This window comes from Antrostomus carolinensis, unplaced genomic scaffold (genome assembly GCF_000700745.2).
Source record: "Antrostomus carolinensis isolate BGI_N321 unplaced genomic scaffold, ASM70074v2 scaffold20456, whole genome shotgun sequence".
NCBI lineage: Eukaryota > Metazoa > Chordata > Aves > Caprimulgiformes > Caprimulgidae > Antrostomus > Antrostomus carolinensis.
Genome location: NW_010322748.1, coordinates 1 through 12,102, shown reverse-complemented (window position 1 = coordinate 12,102; position 12,102 = coordinate 1). Strand labels below are relative to the sequence as shown.

Below are 12,102 nucleotides of genomic sequence, written 5' to 3'. Positions count from 1 at the left end.
TGCTTCTAAAGTCCAACTGACTTATTCTGTAGAAGGAAATGAAAAAATCCTCCCAAGTTTCCTGCCTAAGAGAAATTTTTTGTTTGCTTTAGAAGAATAACACTTTCCTAATCAAAGCATAAGTTAGTTCTAAAAATGACAGGTATGTAACAGTCATATATTCACATTGTAATAAGTTTTATCACAGTAGCACCTCTATTAGAAACCATGCTGACACCTGTAAATGTGCTTCCTGCCTCTCCTGCTGCATTTCAGTGTGGTTTAAGTTTAAAGAAAGACTGGCAGGTTGGTTTTTTTTCTTCCTTTTTCCTTTCATCTGCCAGTAACATGGCAATGTGACTTCTCCATGACAGCAGGACTAGAAACTTACTTGTAAGTGCTGCAAAATGGCTGAGTCCACAGCGAATGTGAGCAACACGGATGTCCGGATTGAAGTCCGACCAGCCAAAAAGACTGGGTGGGATCATCTCTGGCACTGCTGTCTCTATTAGGTTTGGTCCTTTCCCAAGAATTCCATATCCCCAGACAAAAACATTTCCTTCTTCTGCATTACAATGAGAACACATTCTGTAAGAAAGTCTGTGCTTGTGAAATTCATGCCATGACCAAGAGTTAATCAGATCCAAAGGGATCTTTTCCTTTCTCCCAGAGCAGTCTAGTATTTTTTGATTATTTAAAATTAGCAAACAATGCATTCCCATCCAAATGCTTTAATTTTTTCTTAAGCTGTGCAAGCAGATCAAGCTTCACAGGCAAAAATTTCAACGGGAAGTAATGCCAACATAGTGTGGGCTGGATAAAATACTTCAGCTTACTGATGAGTGTTTTATTATCACTGCTTTTTCCTTTCAAGGCACAGCCAAACCAGCAGTAGGTTAGTCACTCTGCCTGGCATCCTGCCTTAAGCTGGGTGCTGGGAAAGGTAGTTGACAGACAGCATAACACAGAGTAAGTTGCTATGTCAGCTAGCTTTGCTCCCTTCATGCTAGAAGATCAAATGTCTTGTCATCACAACCACTGCATCATCTAGATGAACATCTTCCTTGAGATGATCCTTCATAAAAGTAGCACAATCCTCTCCCTCACTCCTTTATTCTATGACTTTCAAGCTGTGCTCCCCTGGCCACTGGCAAACCAAAGCAGCATTCACTAAGAAGCCTGCTGCAGAGTTTCACTGTTCTCAGAACTCTCGACTTTCCAGCCTAGTTTATCAAAATTTATTTGTCAGATTTCTATCGAGTCTGAAGGGCTCTTCTTTCTCTCAAGTGTTGCCTTACTCGCTCCCTATATCCACCTCCATTTTGGGCCACAGATGGCCCGTGTGATCAGCAAACAAGGGATCACAACAGCAAGCAAGGACCATGCTCCTGTTCTCGTCTGTGTAAGTGCTCACAACAGCACATACTGGAAGCAATGCTCTGCAGTTAGTGAAAATAAATCCCCTAGTAAATTCTTAAATCACATGTTTCTCAGTCTCCCAGCTTTCCTCATAACAGACAGCACTTCCCTGTTCCCAGTGAACAAGATGTTTGCTCCATCATCTTACAATCCACCTATCCCACAGCTTTGCACTAAAGAGGACGATTGTAAAAGTGAACTCACCTGTTAGCACCATGTTGCCAGTCCCTCCACAGGCAGCTTCCTTTATCTTCCCAATCCTGAATGGCAAGTGTCTGGGAACATTCACCTGGAGGAGGTTGCAAGAGAATGGTCAGAGACAAGGAAATAAACTGCAAACTAGACATATATTTTTAATTTGTTCTCTGGTTCTGGTTAGAGCTTATGTATACTGAGCTTCTGATACAGACAATCTTTAATGCATGAAAAACAGAAAGAACGCAGGTCCCAAGATTAAAAAAATGATATAAAACTCAGTAAGGCTGAGTGCAAATTGGAAAAAGTTACCTGCTGGAAAGCTTACATGCATGGCAACAAAGCTGGGAATGCTTCAATCCTGGCTCTGTGAGTCAGACAGAGTGGGAAAATCGATAGGTAAGCATATTTGCAAGTTTTCACAATGGACACGATCACTGAAATTTGGTCCACAGTGGCATTTTTAAACATACTAGGGAAAAATCACTCAAAGAAAATCACTCTTACTTGGTACAGTTCAATACAACAAAAACCTACGTGGCTTGACACATGTAAACAGTGACCTCAGATCTCACAGATAATATCCAGCTCTGCTATTCCACAATTTGGACTTTTATCTCTATTGCACCTAAAACTCTTGCTTTGGCAAACATGCCATTCATCCACTCCAGACCCTCCGACCTCCACTGAGCACCCGGCCAGCAAACCACTGCACTGCTTAACCTGGTCACTGTCTTCAGGCCTTACAACTCTCAGTAATCAGCCCTGCATCAAGGATACATCAGCAGAGGCACTGGAAACAAATTTTACTATTTTACTAAATACTAAATTTTACTATTTTATTTTACTAAAGCCATACTAATGCAATTGTCTGCTCTTAGCTTTGCACCAAGAGAATAGCTTCAGTATTAATTAATTCCCTGAGTCCATTTCCTACACTAACTGTAAGAGCAGACCATCTGCCTAATTACCTCAGTACTGCAATGCTTAGTGCCAAGCCAGCACTGTGTTTTTGCCCCACATGAGTTTGCTCCAAAAAACCTTTTCTCTGTGAGACACTGGGATTTGTTTAGGACTCATTTATAAACCTACTAATGTTGTTTGTGAAAAATTCACTAACAAATGGGTTGATTGGAAGGGACTTCCAAGGGTTACCTGGCCCAACACCACGCTCAAAGCAGGACCACTCAAAATTCTACATTTGCCAAGCAAAAAACTAATTCCTGTCCCAAAAGCAGCACAAGCACTCGAGCTGGATCTCAGTTTGGTGCGAAGTCCATGGGATGGGGAAAGCAGAGCACAGAGTGGACTCCTTTATAACAGACTAACAAACTGGGGTGAGATGACACAAGCCTTTGCCTATCAATAGCTGGGAAACATACTGCCCTAAAGCTGTACAGACTGGTTTGTGAGCTCAGCTAAAAGCAGCCTGCTACTGGTGTTAAGTTTATAGTGATTTAAGCTGCTGTCAAAAGAACTCTGAGCAGGGAGAAGTGTGTAATTTTTAACTCCACAGGCAGCAGCTGAACTGAAATGTGAAAAACACACCCCCAGGCCAACTGACCTGTGTGGTTTCTGTGACAGAGGCCAGCTGCAAGTATTCTGAATTTCCCCAACCAAAGATGTCTCCTTCGTCTGAAACAGCCAGACAACAGTCCCCATAGGAAGAGACCTGGATAATGTTTACTCCAGCAATGTCACCACGTAGCTTAGTAGGAACACTGGTGATGTTGTAGTGTCCAAGACCTGAAAGGAAAAAGTAGAAATATGATCAGGAATTTTTTTTTCCAGACATACTTTTAAGGCCTACATAGGACCATTTTGTCATGTTATAACCCAATCATCTTTCTTTCAAAATAAATCTTTCTGCCCATATCTCTTAACTACCACGTTCAAAGGACAAGCAGCCACAAACACCAGTTCTACCAGCCAAAGCTACCTCTCTAGAGTACAAAACAACTTTATACAATCACACCTGGAAAACAGTTGAGGCCCTCAAGCAATAACCAAGCTAGGCAGATATCCTGACAGAAGTGAAGTTTCACAAACCAGCTGCGCCCTGTCTTCTGCAAGAGAGCCATGAGTGACAACACCCTGCAATCTGTTTAGACAACAGCAAGTCAAGCGGCAAAAGAGGCTGAGAAGCAAACACATTGTATGACAAACAGCTGCCTGGAGAAGAGGCCAGAATGTAGATGACAAACAAGAGAACCACGGGCAGAAGCCAGCTTCAGGAGCAGCAGAACTAAAGAGCGGTAAGGACTGGAAATCCTCTGACAGCAGAAGCCACCACAAAAAGGGCCTGGCCAAAGATCCCATGCTAAATGGTAGGTCCCTGTCAGTTTAAAAGGAGCAAGAAGCAAAACAGACCCTAAAACAAGGATCAGGAAGGCAAAGCCTGCACAGAACTGGGGAGCTAACCTTCCCATGACACTTCCACATCCCTTCACAAGCTTCAAACATTTGACACATTCTCCTCAGACTGCATGCTTGTATGGCATCCTAAAGCTCCTCTGAAAATGCACTGGTTTTGTCTTGGTTTGGTTACACAAGAGCACTGAGAACATCTGCACGCAGCTGGAAACGTACCAGTCCCTTGCTGTTCTCACAAGCACAACTAACATACATCCCAAGCTCTGAATTAGGGCAGCTTGCTATATTCACCCATTCACCGAAATGCAAGCTGAGCTGAGTTCCTACCTGTTTGTCCATCAGCTCCCCATCCACATGCATAGACCCCACCTTTCTTGGTTCTAAACAGACTGTGGTCCTGTCCACACACAACCTGCACACAAACAAAAAGTCAGAGCTGGTCAGGAAAGGCCACGTGTTCAGAATCGATCTAACAAAAGCATTACTGCCAGACAAATGTAGCCATGAAGCTCTACAATGCCCATCTGCTCAGATTTTGACCTTTCTCTCCAGATCAAATGGCTCTACAGACAGGGAAGGCAAAGAACAGCACAATACAGCACCAAAACCAGCAGAATTTTCTTTGCAGCAAGTGATGCTGCAGCTGATTTGTTCTGAGATCCAAAACAAGGCCTAGTTAACAGAAAGCTCAATTCAGCAGTACAACACAATAAAACAGCAGAGAGTAAATAAGAGATCTCCCTTCCCAGAGTGCTGCTACACGGCTCTCGATGCCAGCTACAAACTGCTATTGATTCCTTGCCATGTAAGCGCTCTAGGAACACATCTGTTCTCAAACTGACATTTACGTTGAACTAGAAATCAGGTCTGACGTAGGCCTGGTATGAAATAAAGCCAAGATCTTCAAAAGCAGACAATAAAAATTCATCAAAGATTAAAGGGATCCACAAATTAAGAGACTGACTCCCAAGAACATTAAGCAGATAACTGCTGTCATCAAAGTACAAACAGGTACCAATTATTCAACCTCCTTGAAAGAAATAAAATCATTTAAAAAAATCCAAACAGAAGTTTACAAGCGTAATTCAAAACTTCATTAGAATGTACCACAGCACACTGTCATCACGTGGAGCTAAACGAATGACCTTTGCTTTCTAGGATGCTGCATGGAACAGGAGCAATGTGTGCCCACAGAATACTGCTACAGAGACACAGACACAGTAGCCAAGTGTCCTGGAAATACCGCAGCCATGTGGGGACTCAGTGGCATTTACTGCTCTGCAGTCCCTCTGCCTGCCCTAGGGAAATGCTGGCTGCTCTGAGTGGATGGTCTCACAGCTCACTGTTGAAATGGAAAAGACAAAATTCAAAATAAAAACAGTTCAAGTGATATAAAGGTGTTAAAGGAAGAGATGAGGTGTCAGAACCTCCCTGCCATGCAGGTGCTGTCTCGAAGTCCAGCAAGCGAACACTGCCTTGGCATTCCCACCCAATTCTTCAGTAGTTCAGACTCTGCAGGGCCAGTTGCAACTGCTCCACAGAGGCAGGGAGCAAAATGCCACCTTGTGCTTTTGATAAGCAACCATATAGTAGATCACCTTGTCCTTTCAAAGAGCTTCAACTGAATGATTAGCACACTGATTTTCTAATAGTTTTTTTTTTCATTACAGAATCACAGACTGGACTGAGATTGGAAGGGACCTCTGAAGGTCATCTGGTCCAAGCCAAGTCCTGTCACGGGGCACCACTGAAAAGAGCCTGTCTCCAGTCCCTTCCATCACCTTAATGGCCCTTCATTGGACAATGTCTATCTTGTATTGAGCATAATACTCTGAGTGTGGCCTCACCAGGGCTGAGCAGAAGGGAAGGACCACATTCCTTGACCTGCTGGCAACACTCCTCCTAATGCAGCCCCAGATACCATTTGTCTTCTCTGCAGCAAGGACACTGCTGGCTCACAGTCAACAACACCAGGACCCCCAGGGCCTTTTCTGCAGAGCTGCTTCCCAGGTGGTTGGCCCCCAGCACTTTGCCTTTCCCCTTGCTGAACTTCGTGAGGTCCATGCCAGCCCATTTCTCCAGCCTGTCAAGGTAGCACCACTCTCTGGGGTATCAGCCACTCCTCCCAGTTTCATGTCATCTGCAAACTTGCTCAGGGTACACTCTGCCCCATCAACCAGATCATCAGTGAAGGTGTCAAACAGGATCAGACCCAGTATTGACCCCTGGGATACACTAGTTACTGGCATTCAACTCGTCTTCATGCCACTGATTACCATCCTCTGGGCTCAGGTATTCAGCCAGTTTTCAATTCATCTTCAGAATTCGATTCCTAAGGTCCTCTTACCTGGACAACTCTGCTGTCAAACTCCTTCAGCTGATGAATCAGATGGCTTTCACTGGACACCATCAAACAACCACCGAGAAGAGAAAAGGCAACACAGAGGATTTCAGAGGACTGCAAGTGAAAAACGTGAAGGTAGATCTGCCTTTCCTGAAAGTCACTTTGCTATTACAAGGAGAAAGATCCTCCTGTTTAGTCAAAGAGCACAGATCCACTGTAAAATCACTGCAAAGAAGTAATTTTGCATTCTCTTATTTAAGAAGTTAAGAACTGTCACTTTTTAAAGATAGTCTCCCATGGGAACTGGGGATGGGAGCAGTCCTCAAACACATTCCCTAGTCTGGAATGAGCACAGACACTGGGTAATAACTGCAGCACCTATATAAACACTGCACTTAAGTAGAGATTAAACCAGATTTAAAACCCCAGAGCACAAATATCGCAGTGTTAACATCCATTTCATTCTTTCACAAAAACAGGAGTTCTGAACAACCCAATGCCTAACTTCCAGCATAAAGGCAAAAAAAAGCGGGCTAAATTACAGCAGTTTACTAAAAATCTACAGGTCAAGTCTTGTGGATGACAGAGAGAGCAATCAGCAAAATCTCTTCTAGGCCCTGCCAAGGAATCTGTAACTTTCAACATATTCCTACTATCCACTTACATCATACAGAGCATGATGAGAATGTGCTTTAGTGTGGCCCACCAAAACCCTGTAATGGAAAAGCACGACAGATTCAAAGGCAGTTACAGCAAAGAGATATAACAAAAGGATGCCTTTTTCATCATTAAATGGTATTTCTAACACCTTCAGAAATGGCACTTGCGCTGTGAGAGGTTGAAGGGAGACAGAGCGACTGCTAACACCAATTATCTCAGTCTATTTATGAAGGTTGGGTTTTCTCACTATGCCCTGTGAAAACTGTCACCTGCTGACATCTTTCTGTCTGTTGTGAATGTGGTCAGAAGAATGCTCGTGCCCAGCCTGGGTTTAAAGCCAGGCCGTTTATATGACACCTGCAGCATAAAAGCCTGTTCTCAGTCTCCTTAATCCTCCACAGTATCCTTACACAACCAAGTTTTTCCCACCTCCAGGTTTTTCTGTAGGGTTGTTTTCATGCAGTTATGTTTTTAACATTAAGAAAGTTCAGGATCTTTGGATTCTCACCTGTAAGTTTCATCTTCAACAACCTTCCGGCCACACTGTCCGTAAGAATTGTTCCCCATGGTGAAAACTGAAAAACAATGATAAAATGCACTAGTTTTATTCCTGTCCAATCCCCTGAAAGCCTCTTTTCAAGTACACAAAATAATTTTCATGCAGTCCCTCAGTATGAAAGGTGGAACACACTACTGGAAAAATTGGCATAAGCTTTCTTCAAAGCAAGTCCACTTAAATTGAAGTGACTGAATCCATTTCAGTCAGCAATATCCCGGCGATGTTGTGGCAGGCACAGCAGCGGTACCTGGAGCCCACTGGCTGGTTTTCATTAATTGCCTAGTTCATCCTGCCGTTGCCAAGGAGATGTGGAAATAGATCAGCGCTCCCACAGGAGTGTTAAATCAACCAGCCAGCTCACCCACAGATAAGCAGCACTGGATCGCTCAGCACAGCAGTGAAGCCACTGCACCAGAGAATTCCCAGAGATGTGGAGAGTCAATTCACGCACAGGATCGTCTGTATAAAGGCCCATTAATTAATTGCTTTTATAAATGTAGCACTCTGGGGCTTCAAGGGGAAAGTAACACAGGAGTATTGGCACAGGTATCCAAAACTGAATTCAAAAACATGTCTGACTGAACAAGACAAACAGGCTACACTTGAACGAGGCCTGGGGCTAGATAAACAAAGCATATTTTGCAACTCTTGTAGTGAAAAAGCTTCCAACACATTTACAGCATGAGCCAAGCAGAGTTCAACACACTTATCAGCTCAGGGCTCTCCCTCCACGGAGCAATCCCAAAAAGGCCAACAGCTACCTGCATCACATCTACAGTGCAGCCAGCCATCTGGGGTCTAGCTCTGAAGGACAGCACACAATCTTTTCCAGAGCTTTCAATCAAGTGTGGTCAGGCTTCCCTTGCCACCCGCAGAAGCGATACTGTACCTCCTTCACCGTCTGTCAGGATCAGGGAATGGGCTCTCCCACAGGACACCTGCAAGACTCGAGTCTGCTGCGGCTTCTCCAGTGGTAACGGAATTGGAGATGGTTCCAAGACGTATTCATAGCCCTTGGCTTAAGGAAGAGAGAGAAATTTTAAAAAGCCAGTAGCTTCCACAAAGAAAATTCATCATATATTTGCTGATCCTGTTGTATGAACGTATGCTCACCACTTTCTTACAAAAGCAGGTGTGTTTTAGAAAGCCAAGATACCAACCAAAGTAAAAGGGTGATTGGAATTTATCACAGGGAGGAAGAAGTTAAAAGCCACAGGAAAGGTTGAAGCCAATAATCACTGCCTCTTCAAAAATCCAGCACACCTAGAAGCTGAATGTTATTACAGCTTCAGGTGGCCAGAACTGAAAAACAGAGGGTTTCAGCCACGTGTTCAGCCACTGTGGTGAATACAGCTGAATTACTAGAGAGCTTAACACCAAGCACAAACTGTGCAACTGGGGATATTGCAAACAAGGTACAACAGCAGCAATCACAAAAAGATAACACAAAAGGTGAACAAAAAAAAAAAACTTAGGGCTTCATATTTAAAGAACAGTAGATTAAAGGCCCTTTCAGAAAAAAAGGAATGCAAGAAACATTAGCCAGCCTGGCTCCACAGGGGATGAGAGATCTAACATTTATGAAAGAAAATGACAGGCTGTACTAGAAAAAGAAGCTAGAGTAACTTGAAGAATATGTAATCAGTTATGGTCAACTGGGACAAAAAAAAAAAGAACAGCAAAACATAAATCAGTACTAGGGAAAAGGTTAGGGGGAGATAAAAAGCTCTGGTATCAAAGAAAGCCACTGTAACAAGTGCAATCAAATCCCAGAGGATCCAAAGCAGTATTCTGCTCACACAGAGCAGAGCTTTAACTAGTTCTCACTGCCTTCAATAAAAAACCAAAACCAAACCAAAAAACCCCCCCCACAAAACCCAGAAAATCTACAAATACCCTTTTACAGTAAGAAACTACTTGATGTGAGGACAGGCTGCTTGTAAATGGTGGGAGCCTACCATGCAGTACAGCAGGAACTGAAACACAGCAAAGCTGGTACCTGTCTCAAGAGATGTGGAAGTGTCAAAGCAAAAAAAACCCCTTTTCCTCTCTCTGTTCCTTCCAGCAGAGCCACAGAGCTACTGGGATCTGTGGTAATGAACTCAATATCCTCACTGATAATACCTGAAGGATTTTAGAGAAAAGAGACAACGAGGTGGCTAATGCAGGGTAGGGTGGGAGTAAATTATCAGTAGCTTAGAAACTGATGAAATTAGAGTATGAAGTACAACCATCTACAAGTCAGAAGGTTGCAAGTTCCTCTGGAAACCAACCATCTACAGGGACACAGTATTAGAATGGCAGGTACCACAGTAAGTTTGCAGAGTAACAAGCAGCACATCCACCAAGAAGCTTGTCTGTGGGATGTTAAATACGGAGCAGTAGCCATCCCATGGATCTGCACCACGCTTTCAGCAGATCCTGCCCAACACCGAACGCTCCCTTACTTAAAAAGGCTTGAACTGCATAATTATTTAACTTATTTCTGGCTTCTCTGGCACAAACAACCTGCAGGTTAGATGAAAAATAAGAAAACAACCAGACACTCCTGAGATAGCAGCACTTACAGAACTAAGGCAAAGTAAGAGCTGACACCTTTAAAAGCAGAAGTGAATGGAGGCTTCTTCTGTGGCTCCTTCACTGTGCAGCTGCTGTTTCAGCACACACACACACGTGCTGCCTGCACACGCGCTTGGAAAGCTCTCCCGTACACCAGCAGCACAACAGCAGCACCACTGCACACTGCAGCACTCTGCACAGCAGCTGCAGTTTTCTTTTGGTCCTCCACAAAGTTTAATCTTTAATCTTTCACCCATATCAGACACACCGTACTTTAAAAGTATGCTATTATACACCATAAAGAGAAAAAACTGCTTTGAACGTAGAAGAATGTTTTCAAACAATTAAAGACAGACATTCTAAAAGGGAAGTAAGCTTGTGGCTTTTGTATCAGCCTTAGGTGGAAGGTGGCAACGTTCTGCACACAAAACATCACCTTAAACACGTTTCAGGGCCTGATATAACACCAAGTGACTCAATAACATGTTTTTTCCTTCAAAATGCAATTTGTTATTAAAATAAAAAACCCCTACAGCTGCACACAAAATTCCACTGACTGTATAAAAAGATCTTTGTAGGAAAGGAAATTAGTTTATAGATGCAAAGGCAACAGAAGTGAGCAAACCAACTTGCCAAAATCGTTTTATTAACTAGATCATTTCATTGTCTACTAACAAACTACAGAGATTCACAGCAACCTTAACCAAAACATGCACACGAGCTTCTGCAGAATAAATAGTTACTTGGATTTTAGTTACATCCAGGTAAGAATGGAAGTGCAGTACGTAGAATGGATGCAGGCCACAGACCTTGGCCACTCACAGAGCACACAAAAACAAAGCTAAGTTCTAAAAAAAGACCTCTTTTAAAACAAAACAAAACAAAACAGCACAGCCCCACGCTCTGCATCAAAGCCTCCTGGACATTTTTCACACCTTCTAAGGCAAAGTTTCCCAAATCACATGTATCCTGTAGTGCTGCCCTGTAAGTCTTTAAAATACCTCAATCCTTACTTTGATCTCTTCTGCTTCTCTGGAATCCAAGCTGGGAATCCTTGTTCAGCCCCATGCCCCAGACTTTGGTGATGTCCGTGGTGCGAGAGGACAGCAGCGTGAATCCATAACCACAGGCAGCAGAGGATATCTTTGAAGACAAAGAAAAGCCACACCATTCAGTTATAAACTAGGGTTTAAAAATACAAGTTTCACCCCAAGCTATTTGTTCATCAGCATTCATCTCTCATTCACCTATATCCAGACACAGCCCAAATTCATGGTACAGATGGTCTTGGCAAAAATTATCAGAAATACTCTTTGGTGATAAGTGCAATGGTGTAAACTCAAGTCCAACATTACTGCCCTGAAATTCTGGGTTTGTGTGCATACATATTTTTATTGTTGTTATTATTATTATCATTATTATTATTATTATTATATTATTGTCAAAGACAACAGAAAGACCTATTATATTATTTTCAAAGACAACAGAAAGGCCTATGTGCAGCAGCAGGAGGTAAAACCAAAAACAACCCATAAAGTAATATTAAGGGAATATTACTTTATTACTGTTTAAGTAAAACACTACCCTGTTTTACTCAATTTTTGCCCCCAAAAAGCCCAGTATAACAGCTCTGGCCTTCTTTGAACTGGAGAGCAGAGCACGATGTCTAACACATACAGACAAGAGGAAAACACGGTTTTCAACAAAACTTCCAGTTCATGAAAGCCACCGAAAATGGGGCCCTAATTCTCTGGCAAGTGCCGTTCCCACTCCTGCTCTCTCGGCTCTGACAAGAGAATATCGATGCGTGTGTACACATGTAGATAAACATCTATATTCCCAACGTGCTGCTACTGCGCTGACACCAACCCAGCCTGACAGTTACCGTCATATCGATACAAAAGCCGAATAAGAACCGGTTTACTCAGCGCTCCTCAGAGCTGAGAGGAGAAACCTGCCGGGATGGACCGGGGAGCTGCAGCCCCGGGGCTGGCGGGGCACCCGCGCCCTCACC

At 43.2% G+C, this 12,102-nt stretch overlaps 1 protein-coding gene across 1 annotated transcript in view; it reads right to left on the bottom strand.

Moving 5' to 3' along the window:
* RCC1L (RCC1 like) overlaps positions 1 to 11,228 on the bottom strand; it is a 14,438-nt gene extending 3,210 nt beyond the window's left edge. Inside the window, exons 1-8 of the mRNA XM_029085550.1 lie at positions 11,102 to 11,228; positions 8,419 to 8,547; positions 7,479 to 7,545; positions 6,314 to 6,365; positions 4,294 to 4,378; positions 3,158 to 3,339; positions 1,603 to 1,687; positions 371 to 544 (exon numbers count right to left, since the gene is read on the bottom strand). Coding sequence (XP_028941383.1) covers positions 371 to 544; positions 1,603 to 1,687; positions 3,158 to 3,339; positions 4,294 to 4,378; positions 6,314 to 6,365; positions 7,479 to 7,545; positions 8,419 to 8,547; positions 11,102 to 11,156 — 829 coding nt within the window. The 5' untranslated portion in view covers positions 11,157 to 11,228. The remainder of the gene's footprint in view (positions 1 to 370; positions 545 to 1,602; positions 1,688 to 3,157; positions 3,340 to 4,293; positions 4,379 to 6,313; positions 6,366 to 7,478; positions 7,546 to 8,418; positions 8,548 to 11,101) is intronic.
* Positions 11,229 to 12,102: the final 874 nt, after the last annotated feature.